Source organism: Thunnus albacares, chromosome 3, assembly GCF_914725855.1.
Source record: "Thunnus albacares chromosome 3, fThuAlb1.1, whole genome shotgun sequence".
NCBI classification, from domain to species: Eukaryota; Metazoa; Chordata; class Actinopteri; order Scombriformes; family Scombridae; genus Thunnus; species Thunnus albacares.
Genome location: NC_058108.1, coordinates 20,097,838 through 20,121,924, shown reverse-complemented (window position 1 = coordinate 20,121,924; position 24,087 = coordinate 20,097,838). Strand labels below are relative to the sequence as shown.

The 24,087-nt window shown below is 41.1% G+C and overlaps 1 protein-coding gene across 1 annotated transcript in view; it reads left to right on the top strand.

Annotated features, from left to right (window-relative positions):
• Positions 1 to 419: 419 nt before the first annotated feature.
• Positions 420 to 24,087, top strand: part of doc2d (double C2-like domains, delta) — a 29,553-nt gene continuing 5,885 nt past the window's right edge. Inside the window, exons 1-8 of the mRNA XM_044347075.1 lie at positions 420 to 533; positions 2,727 to 3,132; positions 3,608 to 3,687; positions 4,277 to 4,351; positions 8,543 to 8,652; positions 15,094 to 15,220; positions 15,522 to 15,578; positions 16,265 to 16,389. Of these exons, the coding sequence (XP_044203010.1) occupies positions 2,745 to 3,132; positions 3,608 to 3,687; positions 4,277 to 4,351; positions 8,543 to 8,652; positions 15,094 to 15,220; positions 15,522 to 15,578; positions 16,265 to 16,389 (962 nt within the window). The 5' untranslated portion in view covers positions 420 to 533; positions 2,727 to 2,744. The remainder of the gene's footprint in view (positions 534 to 2,726; positions 3,133 to 3,607; positions 3,688 to 4,276; positions 4,352 to 8,542; positions 8,653 to 15,093; positions 15,221 to 15,521; positions 15,579 to 16,264; positions 16,390 to 24,087) is intronic.

Here is a 24,087-nt window from a genome sequence, read left to right as displayed (position 1 = left end):
CTGTGTATTTGTTTTTGCTGGTGTCACTGAGCGCTTGTCTGTGTGTGATGTCGGTTTGTCTCCTCATCTGTCTCTCTGTCTTGCTCTGCTTGTCTGTCTGTCACTTCCTCTCTCGCTCTTTTTGCACCTCCGCCCTCCACCACCCCACCACCCCCCCCATACACACCTCATCCACCACCATAACCATCAAAACACACACTCCCAACCCTTTTTCCCCAGGTCTCTCTTAAATCTCCTCACTGCTGAGAAAGTGAGGGGCATTACTATATGCACAGTCTACAAACGCCTGACTGGGATTTTAACTGGATACGTCACAACTAAGGGGAAGGGAAAGAGGGAGGGACAGAGGAGAGGAGAGAAGGAGAGGAGGAGAGCAAACGATGAACAGAGACGGAGAGAGAAAGAGAGAGAGAGAGAGAGTACAGAGGGATATATTGACTCAAAGCTGGTCTGCATGCTCCTCAGTGTGTGAGAGACTAAGGACGTGAGAGCAGGCAAGATGGAGTGCTGGCACAGATGAAGACTGTCCCTGGGTACGTATTTGTGGATATCTATATTTGTGCATTTGTGTGTGTGTCTCTGTATGTAATAGAGGTCGAGAGTGAACGAGTTTGTGAGCAACATGCTGCAAGTGATCATTTGTCTGTGGATACCCAAGCAGTGAATTTCGGTGTTGTTACATAAGAGCAGTGCGAGTAATTGATTGAATGGAGGTATCAAAAATGGGAACGGGTAGTTTGGGTTTTTTATCTGTGTGTATGGTCTTGTTGCACATGTGTGTGTGTCAGAAGGAGTCTGTTTAAGAGCTGTAACTGAGTATAGTGAGTATAGTGAGGACGGAGGGAGATGCAAGTTTGGAAATGAGCGAAGTCTTGTTCTGTTTGGATATAGATGACGTTTTGGCTTTATGATGAGCTTCCAAAAACTTCAGTGTGTTCAGTATAGAAACATGTATGTGAGTGTGTGTCAGAGAGAAAGAATCAATATGTTTTATGACGACTTAATACTGGTGTAAACAAAGTGAAACAAAATCTTAGTATTTTCACCTACACAGTTTTTTTTTTCATGGCTTCTACACACAACTGAAACATTTTCAGTTTATTCTACTGGCAACATGCATATTGTATAAACAATAATAACATACACTCCTCGTGGAAGAAGTCTTTTTATATCCAAAATGACACTATTACAAAGATAAATCATACTGGATTAACAGCATTTGTGAGCTTTACAAGAAACCAATTTGCAAAATTTTCATAATTACTGAAGTCATTCTCTATTTTTCCAGCTTCTCAACTGTGAAGATTTGCTTCTTTTCTCTGTTTTACATAATTGTGAACTGAATACTTTTAGGTTTTTGGGCTTTTGGCAACATTTAAAGAAATTTTTCTACAATCTTTGGACATTTAATAGACTAAATGATTAATCAGTTAATTGTAAAGAAAAAAGATGAATCAATAATGAACATTATCATTAGTCGCAGCAGCCCTAGAATCAACACTTTGATATGTGAGTTTTCAAAGTACCACAAGACAAATAAGAGAGCTGCAAAGAGACTGATCATTCGTGTCTAAATAACAGATGCATCAGTCAAAAACCAAAAGAGCAGTGTTGTTTCAATTGCAAAAGGAAATGAAAATCTTGACAGCGTATGCTAAAATGGACAAACTGCCTCGACAAAAAGGAACAGCGGTAGCAAGATGACACTAACCGCCAGTGACATGATGGACATATGCATTATATAGGGGGATGACAAGTGACATACATCCTCAAATGACCTGCCTTTGTAGCAGTGTTTGCAACATGTTTGTGTGTTTGATCATCATTAAGATGATAAATTATCGTTTTTAAACAATTTAATCTGGGAGTTTATCCCTTTTCTGGAACACCACCACCAAACAAAGGAAACTCTTTGACATCTGAATTTGAAGTTTTTCCCTGTGATCATTGACATCAAACCAGCTCTTTAAATAATGAAGAGACCGAGGCACTGTGGGATCGCATACGAGAAAACATGTCTCCAGTCTCTCTTAATCACCGTGAGGAAAATAGGAAATGATAGCATTTGGCTTAACGAGGTTGGAGTTTGGTGACAGTTATCACGCTTCATTTAGTGACAAATATGCTAAGGACTGAGAAAGGCTCCAAATAGTATTATGTAAATATTGCTCAGGGGACTTGCAGATGAGAGAGAGAGAGAGAGAGAGAGAGAGGAGAGAAAGAGAGAGATAAGGGAAGGATTAGAGTGAAGTGCAGATACACAAAGTGACATCACTTGTTCATACTTTACAGCAATACATTTGAATATTCATTCAGAGCACAGACTTGGTATGATGACACAATGTGTGAGTCACACTTGAAGTGCCAAAGGTTCTGGCAAATTCCATTTAGGCCTTTTATTACATCAACGAATGAAAACAGAAACATATTTCTGCAGGATTCTTTTAGATGTGTGGTGAATTTTAACACATATTTTGTGTGTTGATTTGCCTTGAAAAGGATTGACCCTTGCTGCTGCTGCTGCTGCTGCTGCTGCTGCTGCTGCTGTGCAAACTTAGAATATGGAAACTAAGAGGAGGCGGAAGATATGACTGTGTTGTTATGTTTTTCTCTTCAAGTTCCGAGCCTCTTGTTCCTCCCCTCTGCTATGATCCCAGCTGTTATTCTGTTTTTCTTTCATTCATTTCTTTCTCTCTTCATCTCATCCCTTCATTCTCACCCCACAGTCCTATTCGACAGTCCACATGAGCGTCTCCAAACCCCCGCCGCCCCCCTCCACCTCCCACCTGGCCATCCCCCCTTCCTCCACCTCCACACCCTCCTCATCCGCCACCTCCCCCTCGGCGATGCCCCACTCCTCCGCCCTGCCCCCTCCCTCGCCGGTCAAGATCTCTATGCAGGAGCACTTTGCCATAAATGTGTGCCCAGGCCCCATCCTCCCCATCCCTCAGATCTCGGACTTCTTCCCACGTTTCCACGACTACCCTTGCACGCCACCGCCCCCGAGGGAGAAGAAGATCCTGAAGGAGGAGACTTTCAACGGGGAGACGGGTGGAGGATACAGAGATGGGGAGAGGAGGGGGGACAACGATGGAGACAGGGAGGAAGTGCTCGACTCTGATGATGATGACAGTGAGTTCGTAGGGGGGTGACCAAAGTTTTGTGTGTGTGTTCATTCATGTGAAAATTAGAAGACAGAACAGCAGAAAAACAACAGTCAATTCTGAAACTTTAGAGTGGAGAGTCACCTTCTTTTTTACTCAAAATGAATTTATGCATTTTTTTCCTCTGAAGTACAACATATGCTTGCAGAGTAATTGTGGAGTCAAGCATTTTTCCAAAAAAGTGTTTGTCACTCCCACTTTGTGTGACTCCGCATCTCCGATGATTTATTAGACAATGTCGCAATAGTGGGACTCAGCCTGCAAGTTTCAGCTCGTTCCCAAACAGTAATCAAACAAGACAGATCAATTCATATTAGGCGGCGTCATGTTTTTAAGAGGACATCTGCTACAAATGTGAGTCAGAGCTTTCGAGAGTGTATGTGTGACTGAGTGTGTCTTTCTCTTTTCCTGGCAGTAATTGCCGTGCTTTGTGTTGTTTTCAGCCTACCTGGGAACGTTGGAGTTCAGCCTGCTCTTTGATCAGGAAAACAACTGTCTTCATTGTACAATTCACAAGGCGAAGGTACACACACGATTCTAATATCCAATATCTAACAGACAATTCTAATAAACAGACCTCTGTCTATGTGTGATTGGTTGCATAATCCTCCTTGAGAGCCCAATGAAAACATTTCTCCTGTAGCACTTCTGCACAAGACATCAGACTGCCTTTCCTCAACCTTTTTAAAGCAACATCTCATGGTACTGGGAAATAGGAAAATAAAATTGGATAGAAGAAGAAGAAATTGGATAATAGCACCCTGTTGCTGTGGCAGACACATACATTTAGTATGTCCATCTACAAGGACACAAGCCTTGTATTACATATTGTGTACTGTCACATGATGTTAATTATGTAAATCTCAGTGAATGGTTCCCTTGAGGACAACACAAAGGAGTCAGGGAGAGTAGAAAATAGTGGCATAAAAAGAAACACCCAGCAGTGCTCTTGAGATATGACTACAGTAGAGGAGGTCTGTCATATTCGCTGTCTTTTCCTGACCCTGTCAGTTGTGTGAAGTGTTTGAGGGCATGATGACGTCACTTTTGACACTACAGTATATGTGTGTGTGTGTGTGTGTGTGTGTGTGTGTGTCTGCTTGTGTCCACAGGGACTGAAAGCCATGGACTCCAATGGGCTGGCTGATCCATACGTCAAGCTTCATCTTCTCCCAGGGGCTAGCAAGGTCACTGCTCCAACCTTACCTCAGTGGCAATTAATGTAACATGCTACCACACTGTGCAACATGCTCTGTCCCAGACACTGACACTCTCTCATGAAGTCCTACATCACATAGAAACCGGTGGCAAAGGAAGATCTTTTCTGGAAAAGTATTTAAAAAGCAAAAAGCAATTATTTACTTTTTGTAAATAATAGTCTCCCTTGTCGATTCTTGTTTATCAGACACTGTGAAAAGGTCAAAATGCTTTCGCTGAAACGTAACGTGGCAGCGTGCTAATTTAGTGGGTCGCTTTAGTGGGCCGCTTAATGTGGCCCATCCAATGCTCTGCTTTATCGAGCACGAACATGTTCTGGTCTGCTGCATCGCTCTTGTCTTGTTTGCAGCTCAAGCAGCAAAGAAGATAAGGCTCACCACAACAGCAACCCCCAGCTCCGGCAGAATGCAACCTGTTGTCAGCCATTTTGGCTCAAGGTTAACACGAAATGAGGTTATGATAAGCGTGGGGAGGATGCTGAGCCAAGATAGGTTGAATGAGGCAACTGTCTGAGGTCTAAGGTGCTAACAATAACAACGTCCGGGGGATTTTTGTCCTCCAGCCTTCCTCTGACTGTCTTCTCTGCCATTGTTATCGCTCTCCTTTCCCCACTTTCCACCCCTATCTCTGTCTCTATCACACTATCTCACTGTGACCCTCTTTGACCTTGAAATACCAACAGTGTGCGAAGAGAAGGGAGACAACTGAGAGGGAAGGAAGGGGGGAGAGTGAAAAAAAGAGAGAGAGAGAGAGAGAGAGGGGGACTGGAGAAACAGAGGGAGGGAGGGAGAGACAGATGAGGGGAGGACAGCAGCAGGTGGTTGTCATGGAAACAGGGAGGATTGTTACACGGCTCACGTCAACAGGCGAGTGTTGATGGGGGAGAGTGGTGGTGTATGGTGTTGGGGGGGGGGGCTCAGAGAAAGCATCAATGAGTAGGTAAGTACCCATGAACCAATTTGTTAAATGTCCACCAGACAGGGGTCACGTAACTTGAAAAGTGGTAGCAAGCACACGTCGAAGTGAGGATGATGGACACACACTCACACACCTACTTTTGACCACAGTCAGACTCAGCATGCGAGTATTGTAATGAACGATCGAGAACACAAGAGGTTTCAGTTTCTGTGAAGAACTGAGTTGTCAAAATACTGCAAGCAGAGACACTCGTCTCCTCGGTCCCACATGTTTTCCTTCCTCCTCGCTCTCACATCCTGCAGCATATGCTGTGTAACCATGCAGTATACACTCAAGCATGCTGTCTTGTGATGCCAGACACACACAGAGACACATGCAGCACATGACCTTGCGTACATGCAGACACATAAGGCTTTAGTCACAGTCACACGGAGATGTGTGATGCTCTCTTCATCCCTCCCTCTTTCTCTATCACACCCTCTTGCGTTCCCACACATAAACATACATGGACACAGTATTTCCCGGTGCCTCTATGATGGTCACTGGTGTTTTCATCTGTTCATTCCTTCTTGTGGAAAAATCACCCACAGCCAGCATCTCTTCATCCACACCTTTGGGAAGTAGAGATTGAGAGAAAGGGAGTGTGAAATAAGTAAAAAGGATCCATGCAGGCAGATGGAGAGAGAGGTGGGAGAGTGTGATGGACAGATGGAAGGCAAGAGATAAAACATTTAGAAGACAGGGAGTGACACAGGGCAGGAAAAGGGAACTGGTGTTTTAAATGTTTGTAGATATTGCATTTGGTAAGATATGTGCTCAGGAAATTTTTCATTACCAACCCAATTCAGTCAATAGGGAGTGATGATTATTTGAGGAACTGTTGTTGAGTTGAGTTGTGCTGGCACATATGCAGTGGTGCAACACACTTGCGAGTCGTGACTCTGCTTGTGCACGACTCCTCCTGCACATTAATGAATCAAACAACTGGTGTGAATCAAAAACACTTGTTCCCCCTTCGTGGGGCAAACTCTGGAGGGCTGACTCTTATTGACAAGCCAAAAACTTGGGGGGAGGGGGGGGGGGATGGGAATGAGGGAGAAAAGAGAGATGAAGAGGGGGAAGCAGAGCAGGCAGAACAATGGGATGTGGACAAAAACCAGAGCAAGAAAAACAGGGGATGGAATGGAAGGGAGGGTTCAGCATCTGGCCCTGAGGCGCTAGCAAGAGGCTGACTGTAACAGAATGGCGGAGAGAGAGAGAGAGAGAGAGAGAAATTAGGTGTTTATCTCTGAAGCTTCAGACATGAGCAGGAGAATCTTGAGAGAATAGCATGAACACTTTCTCTACCAGCTGGAAATACAGTGCATATAATTTTGCATAGACACTAGTGCTGGAAGATACTTCACTGAATTAAATGTAAAAATTTGAATGTAGGAATACATTACAAATAAAAGACCTGCAATCAGAATTTTACTTAAGTAAAAGTATTAGTATTACTGTATCAGCTTAATTGTTAATACTTTTTGTAAGTAATGAATGGCCCCTGCCATATACTTATATAGTTTATTATTGGATTATTAGAACTGATGCTTTAATGCATACAAAACATTTTAAGTGGAGTTGACTGTAATTGTGGGATTTATTGTCAGTAAATCCCACAAAAAACACCAAAACAAGAGTCTCTCAGTATGTTCTGAGAGACCCTTGAGACTGTCCTTCTCCAGTCTGTCTATGGCTCTCAGCTTATTCGTCTTGTCCCTACTGAAGATGGAAAATTCATAACAATATAATTTCATTAAAAAAGGTAATTTCCTACAACAGTTGGGCACTGTAATTTCTTGGCAAAAATACTCAAAAAGAAGTAAATAATACATTTGCTTGGGCTATTTTCAGTGGCAGATTAATACACATTTGGTGCTCTAGTGAGTATTTACAGCACCATGACCTTGTATTATTTATATATACAAGGTGTATAGTAGGACTCACTCAAAATAAACTAGTGCCCACATTCAAACATGTTGCCCAGTGCAGCCATGTGGCTGGTTGATGTGTTTTTGATTGTTTTGTTTTTGACAAAAACTTAGCTCAATGGCACAGAGGAATATCAGGTTTTGGATACATGAAGGATCCTTTTTTTTGGTTTTGGATTTTTCTGGTATTTGTTGGCAATAAGAAAAATGTACTATGTCAGCAGACTCATAATGTATGTCTGGCTGTACTGTATTTACAGTATGTGTTCATGTATGTGTAAATCTGCAATGTAACTGCTGGTAGCTGTGAAAGAAATGTATGCAGAGTAAAATGTAAGATAGTGTGTTGAAGTTGAAGTAAAGTGGCATAAAATTGAAAAAGCAATACCTCAGATTTCTACTTACAGAACTTAGTAAATACTTTCCACACCTGATAATCGTTCCCACGGCTCAGAACAGTCAATTAGTTCTGCTTTTTGCTCTACAAGGTCTTATTAACCCATATTTATATGAGACGAATTTGTGTAGAATTTCAGCATTTGAGCCAGAGTTTTAGCTTTCCAAGATTAGTGAGGAGGAAAATCTTAATGCATAGAAAATCAGTAAAAAGGCATTTTGTTATGATGCAAGCCTAATTTCTAGAGGGTTTTTACAAACATTACATTATATACAAAAGAAGAAAATCCGAAATAAAAACTTAAACAAGATGAACACATCCCTAAGGCAACTGTGGGAAATGAATCAGCAAGTGGCTGCAAACTTTATTTATGCATAGTGAAGCTATTAGGGGCTTGTGGGCATTTCCTCTCCTGGAAAGCTTTAATTTTTCATACTGATTGTGTTGTGCAATTTAATTGACCGCTGTGTTGTGCTGTGTTTCGAGACACAGTGCTTGTTTTGGAGGCCTGGCTGGTGCTAATGCACCGACTTATCCCGTTGGGGAGGAGACAGACGGACAGGTGAGGCGAGGAAAGCCTTGTGTCCTCTCACTCTCCTCTACAAAGTAGGCAGCAGATGTCTGCGATTTCCTGAGGGACAGAGATAAATGATGTTTCCTCACTCTTTTTCTCTCTCTCCCTCTTTCTCCCTCTTTGATCTTTTAGTGTCACTCGTTTTTTTTCTTCTTTTTCATGATCTCATTCTCTTTCTTTCTTGCTGATCTGACGAGTTTGCTCCCTCGCCCTTTAAACATTCCTCTCCTCTTTCATTCTTTTGATCCTTCCCTTCCCATGGATGTCTTTTTTCATATATCTTTTACTCTCCCCTCTGCAGGCAAACAAGCTACGCACAAAAACCCTGAAGAATACGTTGAACCCAGTGTGGAATGAAACACTGGTGTATCACGGCATCACAGCGGCTGACATGACCACCAAAACGCTCAGGTAGGAACAAAGCTCTAGGTGTCACTTCGGCCAGCAATTAGAACTATTCCCCAGACAGCCAAATGACCAGTTTATTATGCAGAGGATGAAGATCCGTGCCTCCATTTCTCTAGTGAACTGTCAGCAGCCAGCTATGCGTCCCGGTGGGATTTTCCAGGTAATTCATTATTGCAGCTAGGCAGCACCAGCCAACTGTTCCACTTGCTGCTGCTCCTCAGGTGTTGGCTGCGTGGTGAGTCTCCGGACCCTCCTTCCCAGAAATTCTCTCCATATGGAATGATTGAGGTCAAACGTAGCCATCTTGGCCCAAAAACTCAGATGCACTTGTATCACCCTGCATGTGTAAGTTGATTCAGTGGCTGAGTTTTGCGTTGTTTTGTTTGTGAACGTGTGCGCTGCGTACAATCAGTGTCAGTTTGCTCAGCGGATTCATAATAGGGTTGGATGGCATTGTTTATCCTGAGGAAACACGAGCACAAAAGCGCACGGACGTGTGCACGAGCGCACGCGGCGCGCGCACGCACTTGTCTCAGCCGCACACACAAATGCAGGCAGTCAGGTGTGTGCTTATCCTCCTGTGTGTATGTCAAGGGCAATCACTGGCAGGAAAGAACATGCATGGCCCCTCCTCTGTACGCAGAGAACACACACACACACACACACACACACGCACACACGCACACACACAGACACACACACACACACACAAACACACACACACACACACACACACACATAAACAGTGCATGTCCTTGAGCTCTAACAAGTACACACATTCAGAAATAACATTTAATCTCCCTCTCCAAACACATCTCTCTCATACACACACACACGCGTAAACAGCAGCTTGAGGAGTGACCCCTCAAACTAAAGGAAACCCACCTGACCTCTGTCCAAGGACATAGCCAACAGACACAAACCAGCATGGAGGCTCTGGGCAGCCAACGCGAGGAAGAGGAGGAGGAGAAGTGTGTCCAGTGTCATGCAAAAGATGAGGAGAGAGAAAGAGAGAGGTGGCTGCCAAGATCAACAAAGAGAGCAGGAGAAAAAGCATGAGTGATGCCAAGTGACAGATAAGGGGGTGTGCAAGGGGAAACTAGGAAGGCCAAGACATAGGAAGATGACAGAACAGAGAGATGGACAGAATCCAAGGGTCAATGGAGAGACAGAGAGATTGGCTCAGAGAGGGAGAGAGAGTAGTGAAATGGATAAAAGTGATGAATGAGAAATTTCACTTAGCTGGAAAAAAAAAAAGTGGGCGCGTGATGGGGAGGAGTTTTACTTAAAGGAGAGCCAAAAACAAAAGAACAAGGACAGTGAGAAATACAGTATGTGAGAACAGCAAACAAGCGTGAGTGAATGAAATGCTGTCTGACATGAGGAAAGAGACAGGGAGGTGGGGAGAGGAAAAAAATCTGTTCAAACTCTCTCTGGATGTGTTAAGGCGCCGGCACGATACATTAGCCAATAGAGAGACTTTGTTCTCGTTACTCCACAGAAAGCAGCGAGCAGTGGGAGAATGGAGAAACAGAGAGGGCGATCCCTGGAGAGATATTTACTCACTGGGTTGTGCCCTGCTAGATCTTGCTCTGCCGGTCCCAGCAGGGCGTAGAGGAGGAGATGCTGTACTCTTTGATCCCCATGCTCTGTGCATTGCTGAGAGGGAGGACTGTGCCCAGACTCAGTCTCTCTGTAGACTTGCCTGAAGGCCTCGACACTGCAACGTTAGAAAATAGTTCAACTGGGCTACGCTGTGCACACAGACCGAACCCATTTCAATTTAAAAGAATTGGTTTTCATACAAGTACACAGATTGTTCCTGAGCGGTGTTTTCATTTAGATATTTTTTTTTTCTTTTTAAACTGTTTCTTACCGTTTGGCCCACATTAGAGATGCTGATAAAAGCTGGAATGAAGCCAAAAACTTCTGAGTCATTAAACATTTCTTTAGTGTAAAAAACATTTTATCAAACTGTTCTTTGCGGTGGAGGACAAATGCTGTATGCAGTGTGTTAAGTGGAGGGAGAAGACTTGTTTTGTGCATTTATTTATTTATTTCCTCATTCATTCTTTTATTTACAGTTAGAAAGATTATATAGAGCTATTATACTGAAGCAAAATGCGCTGAAATAGAAAAGGCTGTTTAAATAGAGGCTGGTTATGAAATGGCTAAAAAAAAAATCTCTTTAAGTTGTAAAAGCAGTCTTCTATTTATATCATGTATTCAACAACTGTATTCCTCAGTGTGCAGACTTTATCTCCAAGGGCCACCGGAGGTCCAGTCTGTTGTTAAGAATGAACCAGCTGAGTAAACTAATAACTAATGTCCTCAATCCAGACTTCACGGTTGGCCTCATAGCGGCTAATCCTTTAATTGGTGCAGGAAGGCTGCCTGTGATGGTCGGGTCTTGAGTGAAACGTCAACCAAACTGGAACACAGTGCAGAAATCTCCACCCTTATAAGTAATTTAGTCTGTTATTGAGTCCTAAAAATCATAATTGTCACATTCTAAAATGATTTTAATCCCCAATAAAATTCAGTTTGTTTCAAAAGGGATTTAATTTCTGAAAAATACCTGACACACGGAAAAACTGCATTGGGAACAAGTGGATTTATGAGTCTCCTTTGATGTCTGAATATGAGTCAGAATGACGCACTCAGAAGATTGTTATATTGTAGTGGAGCTGACATGATTTCAAGATTAGGTCCAAATTTCCCTCTTTTTCCACTGCAGTTTGCTTCTGCCTTTGGGCAAATTTAAAATTATTTGACAGTAGTAATGTGGTGCTTCAATCCTTCCCCTCATTTAAATGACACAACCCTTTTTTGTGCATCTTAATGCACAAAGAATAAGTGAATTGTACATTCATGCCTTGGGTAGAATCTTAAGGCTCCTTTTGGCTTTTTATCACTGAAATGATTATCAGGCAGCCAGTTATCAGAGGAGAGATGGAGACTGTGGAGGTGTTTTGATCAAGAGATCCTGTGTGTGTGTGTGTGTGTGTGTGTGTGTGTCTCTGTATGTGTGCGTGTGTGTGTGTGTGTAAGGACTACCGAGATGATGTCAGTGCCAGGTCTGGTCTCCCTCCTCTCAATTTCTGCCCTCTATCTCTCCATCCCTCTGTCGGGTTTCCTAATAGACTTGTACTGTCCCCGTCTGTGGACAGATAGGGACAAATCTAGGACTTGATTTGGTATTGGATGGAGGATGAGGCTGAGATTAGCTACTGGATGCCTTAGGTGAGCTGTACAGTCTGGTACTGATATGGTCAGGGAGGAAAAAAAATACTTTCATTAGAAGTTAGATGTTGGAGTGGGAGTTTTATTTTTGGTTGGTGTTTCTTGATTGTTTTGTAAGGAATTCCCTGAACAGCGACTGTCCAATCGTAGTTTAGCAGCTGTAAGTAGGCATGACAGGTCTGTCAAACTTTGGATTTTTCTGTTTAAGTGGTGTTCATCTGCCTCTAATAAGAGTGGTACTTCATATCTAATGAGTTGTGTCTTTTTATGGCTTTTCTAAATCCAGAAACATAAGAGCAAAAGCGTAAGGGATAGAATAAACTTTGTTTATCTGCTCTAATGAGAGCTGCAAACATTAGTATGCCTGGCTAATAAGCCCACAAGTAACTCATCATTATTTCCGAAGTCAAGGGTCATTAGCTAACTATATTAATATGGTGGGTTACAGGTTATATAAAAAAAATACCTGTTCAAGACTGGTGCATCCACTGCATGGAAGCCAAGATACAAGTATATCAGTAGAGTAATGTTAACAGCTCTGCTCCTGATCTTTATTCGTGTTGGGGAAGTTTACACTAAACTTCAGATAGTGTTACATTTGCCAAATTTATCAATACTTCTTCATACTCAAATCCTTTTCTCTTATACAAGTGAAGCATACTGTAGTTTAGCATAAATCTAACCACTCTCTGTTGCGCTTCTCAAAGTGAGTTCTTTTTTCAAACCATCAAAGGGTTAAATCAGTCCATTATATCGTAGTCGTCATGTGCATATTTAAGACCTTGTACTTGGACTGACTCTACAAAAATATGTTCTGATTTTGATGTTAGATCATATCATGCACTGCTTGAACGTTCCCCAAAAATCAGTGTAGAGTATCGGCTAATTTCAAGTGGCCATGTAATTTATCTTTACAATATTAAACTCTAAACTTAAATATGTTAAATATGGTAAATGGAAAAACATACGTCATTTGCATTGCCTTGAACAGTTTAATTAATATCTGGGAACATGAAGTAATGCCCGAATGTGGAAAAAACAGAGAATTAAGCCTTAAATAACACAAATCCCTGTGGCATGGAATTAAAAACAATATGGCATAACAAATCAATCGGCAGGCTAAGTGGGGATTCATTAAGTATATACAGTATCTAAAGTTTGAAATACCAGTGAGCTCCTTACACGCCAATGATCTTTTTTTAAAAAAAAACTGTAAAGGTACCGCAGTAAAGGTCATACTTGTCATCAAAGTCACTTTTTGTTGACACTCTTCCTACTTGTTCAAACCATTAAAGAGATACTTTCACAGGTTCAGACACCACACAGGCATGCTAAAACACCCTGTTCATCTAATGTAACTCATGAGGATGATATTTGCCAGTGACGCCACACTAAATTTGGCACCGAAGGTTGAACAGATTCCATGAGCATCTGTTTGGTTTTTAGAGGAATACTAGAGCCGGAAAATGTGGGAGAGGGTGTAAAGAAACCGGATGGAGCATTTGCACAGAGGGCCACAAGTTTGGGGCAGATCTGGTGTCACTTTTCACCACAACCTTCGTCTCATCACAGACACCTTACAAGTATGACAGAGCAAAGGCACATGAATCATCTGACAGCCCTGGTCATGAGTCAGAGTTATTCTGAGGCCCCTGCTAGAGATATAAGTTATGACTAAAAGGCTGGAGCCAGCATGTCAAACGTCTAAATGTCAGAGGAATGGGAAGAGAACAGGAAGAGGGGGGAAGGTGTGTGTGTGTGTGTGTGTGCAGCGAGAGAGAGAGGCAGGTTGAGAGTAGAAAATGAAGAGTGAGGAAGAAATCAAGAGCAGCGACAGTCCATCTGGGAATATCTGAATACAGAGGGAATATTGTAGCAGGTGATGGGCTGTGAAGATGCTACTGTATCTGATGGAATATTCACCCTCCATCAAACATCACCATTAGTCTGAAAAAGTGCGCTCCGTGGAGGAATTAATTTTGCATAACTATAGCAATACAGGGGATATTGATTTGTTGTCTCCTTTTAAATTTAGAGGGCAGCGAAAAGCAAGACATGCGATAGGAGATCTACATAATTCAAACAGGATATTTTTCTTCTTCTCAATTATGGTGAAAGTCACCCTAATATAAAGACAATCTATACAAATGACTTGATTACCTGCACACTACATGAAATCAGAACATTTTTTACAACTCAGTGAAATAAACAGCAGCAGTGTCCAAAATCACTCCCTCGTTCACACATTCACTACTCCCTGTATAATAGACGCTCAATAGCTTACTCAGTGCTTTACATTTACATTTTGTCATTTGGCAGATGCTTTTATCCAAATTGACTTACAAGTGAGGCAAGTCAATCAAGTGTTAGAGGACAGTGACTCCGAAAGAGCCGTGCTACAAATTCACAAGTAGCTGACGAGGTATAAGTGCAAGTGTTTTGTTTTTCATATTAGTAAAGTAAGAAACAACAGCAAGTAGACAAATGCACAAGATATACCATCAACAACAAGAGAGAAAGTGCTTTTTCAGGCGTTTCTCGAATGCAATGATGAACTAATCATCATCATTTTGTATCATCACAGTCGGCTGTGGAGTCGCAGTGTAATTTTTATATCTATAAAATGCTGCTGCAATGTGAGATTGTTTGCAGGAAGTAGTGTACATTCTTTGGAAGCTATTTTATCTGTTCCATTGTGGATTTTTTGAGGGCACTATATAAGGGATACATTTACACACTCAAAGACCTTTTTACTTCATTCTAATAATATAAAATTACGGGGAAAAACATCCTTTCTGACTGCAAAAGGGATGATTAAATGTTAAATTAAATTTTTGTTGGACTTTAAGACAAATTAGTGTCTGATGGAGTAACAGCCATAAAGGAAATAATTGAAATCCTTTGGACACCCCCGTCCTCCTCAGCACCCACACATCATTCATGAGGTTGTTCATGCGAAACCACAGAGAACTCATCTCGCCTTGCACGTGGAGCTGAATGATTGTTCAGATTCACTTTGGATATATTTGGCACAGTCTTCTCAATAATGAGCAGAGCAACGCAGCGGCAGAGTTCATCTGTAACTTGTCAGTGACTCACCTGCTTCTCTCTCTCTCTCACACTCTCTCTCTCTCTCTCTCTCTCTCTCTCTCTCTCTCTCTCTCTCTCTCTGTTTCTGTGTGTGTCTTTTTGTGTATGAAGGCTGTGTGTATGTGACATGGACAGACTCGGACGAAATGAATTCATTGGAGAGGTGAGAGTGGCACTGAAGAAACTGAAAGAGGGCGAGAACAAACGTTACAATATGGGCCTGGAGAGAATTGCACAGGTAGGTACAGTGTGTGTGTGTGTGTGTGTGTGTGTGTGTGTGTGTGTGTGTGTGTGTATGTGTGACCGTGCATTAACTGTTCACATACATACCAAATGGGTTTCTGTGGACATATATATCAAGATGTGTCCTATTTCCATTGTGCATGTTGGCCTCGGGGCTATCAGGCATCAATTTCAACTGCTGCATTATATTATGTAATAGATATTCACCTGCAGGCTCCGTAGGTTATAACCAGTATCTCTCTCGCTCTCTTTCTTCATGTCTATCTATCTATCTCTCTCTCTCTCTGTCATTTCAGAATAAAGAAACTAACAATCAAACGGTGGAGCAGGGAGCGCTGGTAGCAGAGGAGGAGGTAAAACTATCGTCAGCTTTTATCATCACCAATCCTATTATCATTTTTAACCAAAACATGACTCACTGCAATTTCCTATTACTCGCCTATATCTAATACATTTTCTTATCTTTTTAGAAATTCTAATCTATCTTCTATTTCCACCATCTGAAAAGAAAGTTTAATTAATCAGTGAATGTGTCGGAAGCATGCACTGTAATACACTGGTGCGAGAGAAACTATTCATATGGACACTGTATTGCAACAGTTTGTGAATCACAGCAGTGTTGTCGATCCGTTGTTTTTCTCCTCTGGTGGTCGTTATCTCATTTCTCCTCATGATTTTAGAGACAGAGGCTAATAGCTTTTGGTCTCAAATGAGAAGGGAGCAGTGTCATTTTGCCAATCCAAGATAAGGCTTTTAATTACAAGCTTTAATTTGAATACTTCTGTTGCCCATACACTATATGTTAGGTAGGATATTGGTGCAAATAATAGTTTTTTAAATTAAATTTTTACTTAATCATTGATTTATTTCCACTGCTCTGGGTGAAAAAGAGTTTACAAAGAGTATTTTGGTAATTTTCATAGTCACTTTACAAACAAAATCTGCTGCAGGATTCCCCACTGCGTGTATCCATCGAAGGGGGAAACATCAGAGTGGAAACAGGTGCTGTGTCTGACACGGTTGTTTTCTCTGTCCCCAGCGTGGCCGCATCCTGGTGTCACTGTGCTATAACACAGAGAAGGGCTGCCTGCTGGTTGGAATCATACGCTGTGCCCATCTGGCTGCCATGGACTCCAACGGCTATTCTGACCCCTTTGTCAAAATGTGAGTCACGTTGGAATTTTTATTAACCAACCTGGTATCCAACAAATTATGTTCATATGTAACTGTTCTGCTTTTGCATTTAATGGTCAGTGGCAATGTGCTCAACCAATGCAAGTGGTATATCACTGCTATATGAACTATAAAAACATCACATATGATGTGTAGTGCAGCAGAAAGTAAAGGTGTGAAGAACGGTGTGGTGGATTCGACAATGGCTTGGTTTTGTGTTATATCTCTTAAGAGCAGTCATTCCTGACATTTTTTTTTTTAACTTCACCATATTTGGGATGTTTTTTAAACGTTCAACTGATAATCATATCTTAACCATTAGCTGCCATGCCTGGTACTAAAGGAACATTCAATTATATATATATATATATTATAATACTTATCATACCAGGTTTGTTGTTTGTAATGCTCACAGTTGCAGAGAATTTAGATAAAATAGTTGCCACTGTGATATGTTTCACTGTGACGATCGTGAGATAAACAGAAAGGTAAACAGTAGAAATGCGACGTTAACTTTAGAAAGTAATCTGCGAGGAATGTGTGCTTATGTACTGTATATAACGCAGCACCTTTCAAGATGACATTGCAGGAAAAGTTGAGCCAGATTTTTTCTTTTTTTGCTGGATGACCCTGTGTTGGCAACCTCACTGTGTCAACGCACTGGCCTCATTCAAATGATTGAGAGGGCTATGTTCTTTTATGGCAGGGCTCAAGTCGCTGAGAATATGGCCTTAGTCTGTGGATTTTTACCTGAGGCTTGATAGAGCATCTGTCACAGCTAACACAAGCCACCATCACAAATCTCCCATTCTGCATTGATTCTGTTTCATAGCTCCAAAACATAGAAAACAGTAAGTATCAGCTTAGATACTACCAAAACTATTTCTATGACTACATTAAATTTCAGTCAAAACTTATGTATGCATGTACTTGGCCAATCAGGCCAGTTTCAGGCAATGTCAACGACTCAAGAAGAATCAGGAAGACAAGGTGAAAGGGCTCTGACACAATACTCGTAGAACTAGGTGTTACAGTGCATAAGCTTTGATCTATTACACACAGGCTTCGCCCTTTAGTGAGCCTGACAGGCTTGAGGGGGCGAAGCCAGATGCCCTGCTAACAGAAGCATGGCACAACACCCACAAACCTATGAAATGCGAAAACATGTCTCCAGGACTAAGGACCGAAATGTAAAGCCACCATAAGCTTAATTAACTTGCACACTACAACAAGCAGATCAGCAACACACCTATAACTCTGAACAGTCTTTGTGAGCTGAAGGAGGATGTGCCCATGACAGTTACTTAAACACAAGGATGAAGTTGTCTGATAAGGCCAATAAAAACCTCAAAAAAGCAACTGCAGTCCCATAATGGTGGTGACACCACCAATCATGCTGCAAGAAGGATTCCTGATCATACTGTACCATTCAGAGAGGACTGTGCACTTCTCTCAGCCAACGCAGGTCTCTTCAAAGTCTAAAACACAAAGCCAAGAGAAAGACAAATTGTCCAACATTGTAAACCTGGGCCAACCTGCCAGAAAGGCATGGGTGGTGACAGATTAAACCCACACAGCTCAATCTCTGCTCTGCCTGGTGCACTTACTGTAAATACCAGCAGTGCTTAGAGAGAAAGCTCCCACACAGGACAACCAATCCTCTAACCGACGCCACCTCCAGTAGTGGGAGGCTGTGAAGCAGAAGGAGCACCAGTTTGCTGAAATTGTCTCTAAAGGACGTTTTAATGGCCCTAAAGTAGTTTTTAGTTTCTTCAGTTGATTAAACCGTGATCTAAATGGTCAAGAATAGATCAAGTTGACTTGATTTTTATCCCTTTGACTGAGATGACATGTGTTTATGGCCTGAGGATGATGGGAAAAGATGCAGAAAAAGAGATGGATTAGCCTGATTATCTGTCTGAACTTTTGTGTGCTTTATGTACAGTACCAGTACCACAACATTTGGACACACCTTCCCATTCATTTGAATTAGAAAAGTCCAGACTTTTGACCAGTACTGTATATTTACTTGAAGAACTTGTTTGTGAGTGGGAAAGAGATGGAGAGGCGATCCACAACATTTTTATTCAGTACTGTGCAGTTTGGAATAGAGTGAATGAGAGGGAGAGATAGAATTACTGCATTGAGAAACATTTTTATCTTGTGATGTTTTCAGTAGGTTGTACAAGTGGGAAATATTGAGCAAAACCTTCTCAGTATTCACCCTCAATATTGGTATTTTGAAATGCTGTAGAGAGAGAGATGAGAGAAACAAAAGAAAAAAAAAGGGAAAGTTCGCGCTTTTCTCTCTCTCATACGCACACAGACATATTTTCCTTCTGTCTCTCCAAGGCATTGATTTGTTCCTCTGCTTTAAAAGTGCCACCTTGTACTTTATCAGTCAATTTTAATGCTCAGAGTTTGTGTCTGGCTCTTCTTTCAGTCCCTGTTTTCCTTTTTACCTGCTCTGTTTCATTTTATCTGCTTTGGTTGTGTCTCTTTCTTCTTCTATGTCTTTTCACTTTTATATAGGCTGTTTTAATTGACATGATTTATTTAAGCCACCGGTCTGATACTTATTTCTAATGCTTTAGCTATTTGGATGTTTTTTATTTGCCTGTCTGCCAGAGATTCCTTTTGTTCCCTTTTATACGAGGAACTCTCTCTATCCATCACAAAGAGCCTTGTTTACCTCAGTTGAGTGGCTGCTCTGCAGAGTATACAGTATGCCACTCTTTTAATGCATCCTAATGTGATTTCCATAGACCCAACATAATTAATGATCTGAAGTTTAGTGAAGTTAACTTCCAACAAAGAAAAATTGGCAGCGAACGTATTGCTGGCACAGGACGAATTACGTCTCTAGAGTATACCGAGCAATTAAGTCGACAGAGGAGTAAGGAATTAATTTGCTTAGGTAGCTTTCTGACTTACTTCACTGTCAGAGTGGTGATGTCCTGCAGCTGTAACACCAGCAATCCTCTGGAGGAGGATGTAACTAAAGCTGATCTTGATACTGCTCTGTCTTCATTCATGCTCACGGTGTGTTTGTGTGTGCATTTGTCCAGAAGGCTTTTCTAATTGGTCTTTTCTCTCTGTGACTCTCAAACAGTCTTTGGAAGCTATTTAAGTGACACAAGGTCAGAATTATCTCAGAACTAATTTGTTTTCCGTTTGAAAGGATAAATTAGCTTTTTAAGAGAGTTTACATCCTTTGAAGGAGCCCACAGTCTTTTCCTTTGCTCTTCACACGTTATTAAAATGTAAAAAAAAAAAATAAATAATTCTGTCAGAAAAACGACATGTGAAGGCAGAAAATGTGCAAAACATGTCAGATATTTCCTGCTGACCAAGCACACTTCCATGCTTTACTGTCTTGTTCTCTTTCCCTCTGAGCGCTTGTGTGAAGTGGAAATCATGACTCCTTTCTGCGGAGGGCATATATTTAGCTCCTCTTTCCCATCGTTCATTTTCATTTTCTCTCACATTTTTTTTTTTTTTTTTTTGCATCTCTGTGTCATAACTTCTTTAATTTAGCTCCTGTTTTTAACACCGGCTCCCTCATCTCTCCCTGCCACTTCTCAGTGTTTTAGTTGTTCCTTTATCTCGTTCATGAGGATGCTCTCATTCTTCTGTCTGTCTCGCTGTCAGATTGCTGTCAGGATCATTTTTGGTACCAAATTCTCATCATCTCATCAGTTACAGAGTTGTTAATTTGACATGTGATTATATCATGTGCTTCCTGTGACATAAAATGAGTGGTGAAAGGTGAAATATTGTGGACTGAGGTGAAGATAAACAGCATGGGTGCATGGTTAGACATAAGGAGCACAGGAGATGAATGGATCTGATTGACAGTGTATTGTAAGGTTTGATCATTGATGATGATGACTGACTGATTGTTAGTTGACTGGTTGGATGTCAGGCTGGGGCAGGATGTAGGCTGGAGCCCAGAGCATGGATGTAGAAGACAAGCTGGGCAGATTTGTGGTAGTAAGAATGGGTTCAAGGTTATGTTCAGCTTTTTTAGAGTTACTGGTTGCTGTAATAATTCCTCTTGTCCACACTGGCTGCAAAGAGATCCCTTAAGGTGACTCCATGTAAGAAAAGGGGTACATGTACAGTCCTTATTCTTCAAGTTCAGCTGAAACTGATATGAGGCTTCAGCAGTCTTAACCTGACGCACCAGATGATTTGTTACACAGAACATCTGAGAATTCGTCTTTGGAAACTGTTTGTAAAAGGGCAGGCACAAAATACTTTGCAGGTGATTGGATGAACCATCTGTCTATTACCTTGTGAGGCAGCTGGATTCGCGAGATCATGAGATCACGAGATCACGCAAGAATCTCATAGGACGCTGATTGGTTTGGACATAAACGCATAACTTGAAGCCTGACAAGATGGATTCTTGTGTGATCTTGTGATGTCGTGATCTTGCAAATCCAGCTGCCTCGCAAGGTAACAGCAGTCTGAGTTAGACAAATCAAATGGATATCTAACAGAGTTACCGTCTTTTTATTTCAAAATTCAGCAAAGGTCTTTGCTGAAATAAAAGGGATAATAACACGAGGGAATTTCATACTGAAAAAAAAACAATTTTATTTGTACCACTCAGACTGGCGAAGCCTCATATTAGATTCAGAGTAATACAGAGCAGAACGAGGACTGTGGATTTCATCCGTCTTTTACAGAGTAGTCACACTGGAAAAGGATTGCTTCTTTGCCACAGTGCCACTTTTAAAGTTCATTTGGATGTGTGACTATTGTATCAGAGTAAGATAGACTAATCTATCCTTTAAAAGAAAAATCATCATAAATACAAACAAGATTTAGGAGCAAAAATCTGATAAAAAGACATGTCAACATGAACAATAACATAATATAGGACAAATAAGTGACTGTAGCAAAGTTTTGTAATGTAAAGACAGCAGAGTTAGAACAAAATCATGAGCACTTTCACTTATCCATAAAGCATTATACGAGAAAAACAAAGTAGTCTAATGGAACAGGATTTATTAGAGAAGCTGTCAGTCGCTGTCAGTCTTATCAGTCAGTGGAGGTTTACACATCAGTAAAATAGGAGGATGATACAGCATAGAATTGTATGGTTACTTAGTTTCACTGTATTCTTCAATGAACAACCTACTTTTTAAGGAAACAGCTAACAAAAAACCGAGGGGATAATCCTCCCTATCTCCATGGACCAGCCTCCCATGTTACGAATGATTCTTCACATCGAATTTTCTATGGTAATTCGAGCATAGTTTGATGGCTGCTGTACAGAATATTTTTATTTATGCTATTATTATTATTATGAATGCTGCTGTGGTGGTTTTTTGTTATTCTGGAAACTGGAATACCCCAGTCTGAGTTGCCTCGGAGCCGTATGTAAAATGTGATTTGGCACAGCTCATAGTGAGATGTCCCCCGGGTGTTCACCTCACCATCTCACATGCTGCTGGTCAAATAGAGGTTTTGTTTGGCTGCCTCTCTCAATTGATTCCTTCTTTTCTTCCCATTTCCCTTTTCTTTCTTGTTAAGGCAGACAGACTACTGCATATGCCAGAGGTATTATGGGGGATACATTTTGATAAGGTTATGGAGAAAATGACCTTTTTAGAATGCAGTAAACATCTAACAGTCTGGAAACAAGAGATGATTTGCCATGAAACGAATGGTTTGAATTGAAATCACAGGATGTAATAGTTATGCAGTGAGTTTATTACGTGTAGGTACTTCCTTTAAACCCCTCATCTTTAAAATGAAGATGTCTATAGTCTATAGGGTGTTACCTCAAAGAGGGGGGACACTGGGTGAGAATCTCCTCCAACAATATTGATCTTGTATCTATATTCAGTAATTTTAGGTCTTATTTATTACTCAAAAATTCAGTTAATAGGCTTTGTCAGGATTATGTGGGTGTGGTTTGATCAGATGTGATTGTCAGGGACCAGACAACCAACCAACAGTCATCAGATTCTGATTCACATGTTGCTGAATCGTGATTGGCGAACAGAAGTACATGACATCATGTTTTTCCAAGTGAGCCTTCTTCAAACCGGTGAGAAGAGCACAGAAAGTTAAAAAAAACTTTTATAACTTTGGAAAACAATAGTTCATGTAGGAACCTATCATTCATAGTAAGAAGGTGATTGGGAAAATACATTTTCAGGGTCTTTAATTAGTACTTTCTTCATAGAATTCATAGTCAGATCAGCAACAGAAATTTAGAAAAAGCTTTGAATATACAGTAGGATGGAGGTTGTATGGTGATGTGTAATGTCTTTTGATTGGGATAGGTTCACATTTATAAGTAAATCCTAAAACAATACTCACATGTTCACATTGGAAGGAGCATTGGTCCCTTCCTAAACCAAATTCAGAGTAAGTGATGGGGGACACAATCCACAGTCCTCTTAAGCTCATCTAAAGCTAAATTAGGCTTCACTTTAAATTAGACAAATCAAGTTGGTATCATCCAAAGTTACAATTTTATTCCCTGTTTGTGCTTCCTCGGACAGTGTTTGCTTGCTGAAGCATGAATTTCATACTAAAAAAACTGTGACTCCCTGAAGAAACCCACTATACTGAGCTAACTTAGGCTGCTGAAGCCTCATATTAGTGTTGCCACAATGAGGGTTGTGGATTTCATCCTCCATTACTTCCACTGAAATCACTTTAAGAAGCAAACTCTTTGTGTCCAGTATAAAGAGGAGGAACACTTACAGTGGCCAATAACCATTTCAGTGAACATTTGGGCATGTGAGTGTTAGTTGAAGACAGACTTGAAAAAATATGAGCGATTTTTCCATCTCAGATTGTTTCATCTGAATTATTTTTGAAGGTTTGAATTAGGGAAAATATACCTTAAAAAAAGGAAAAAAGGAAAAAAATAAAGTCAGAAAAATTCAACATAATTTTGTATGATAGAAATATATCTTGATATATATTTTTTTTATCTCTTATTCCTTTTAATCTTGTTGTAATCTCTCAGATTTATGTTGTGAACCCTTGGTCAGTCAAGCCCCCACAGCCTAGGAAGCAGGCACTGTAACTGAATATCAAATAAGGTTGTGTACATCATCATCATCTGGTCTCTGGACAATCCTGGTTATGATATAACCAAGAAAATGTTTATAAGTTATGACTTCAATTGAGTGTTTTCATCTCTAAGTTGTCAACACAACGTAGGAGGACTGAAGTCAAAACTGTTTCTTGTAACTGTAACTTCAGCAGATCATTTCATATCATGAAATATTACTTTTAGTGCTGACAGAGAGCACACAGCGGTGCAAGTCTTTGTGCCACCACCTTGCTTTCTATCAGTTCCTCCTCCTCCTGTTCCTCCACCACCTTCATCCCTCCATCCTTCACTCGCTCTGATTCCGGCTCTGCAGTGACAGCCCCAAGCCCATCTCATGCATCAGCTGTCAGGCCAGGATTCGTCACTGGCAGGGGGGTTGGGGAGGCTGGAGGAGTGAGATATCTCACCGCCCGAACATCTTGACTTAGAATTTATGCTGATGATGACTCCCGTTGCCCTCTAGCGATCCTTCTGTTGCCTCTTCGCTGGAGCTTACATACTCCTCCAACATCGGCATGATTATGATCTTGCTGTGGTCTACTGTCTCTCTCTCTCTTGTCACTCTCTCACTGTCCCTGCCTTTGTACAAAAGACTTCTGGGT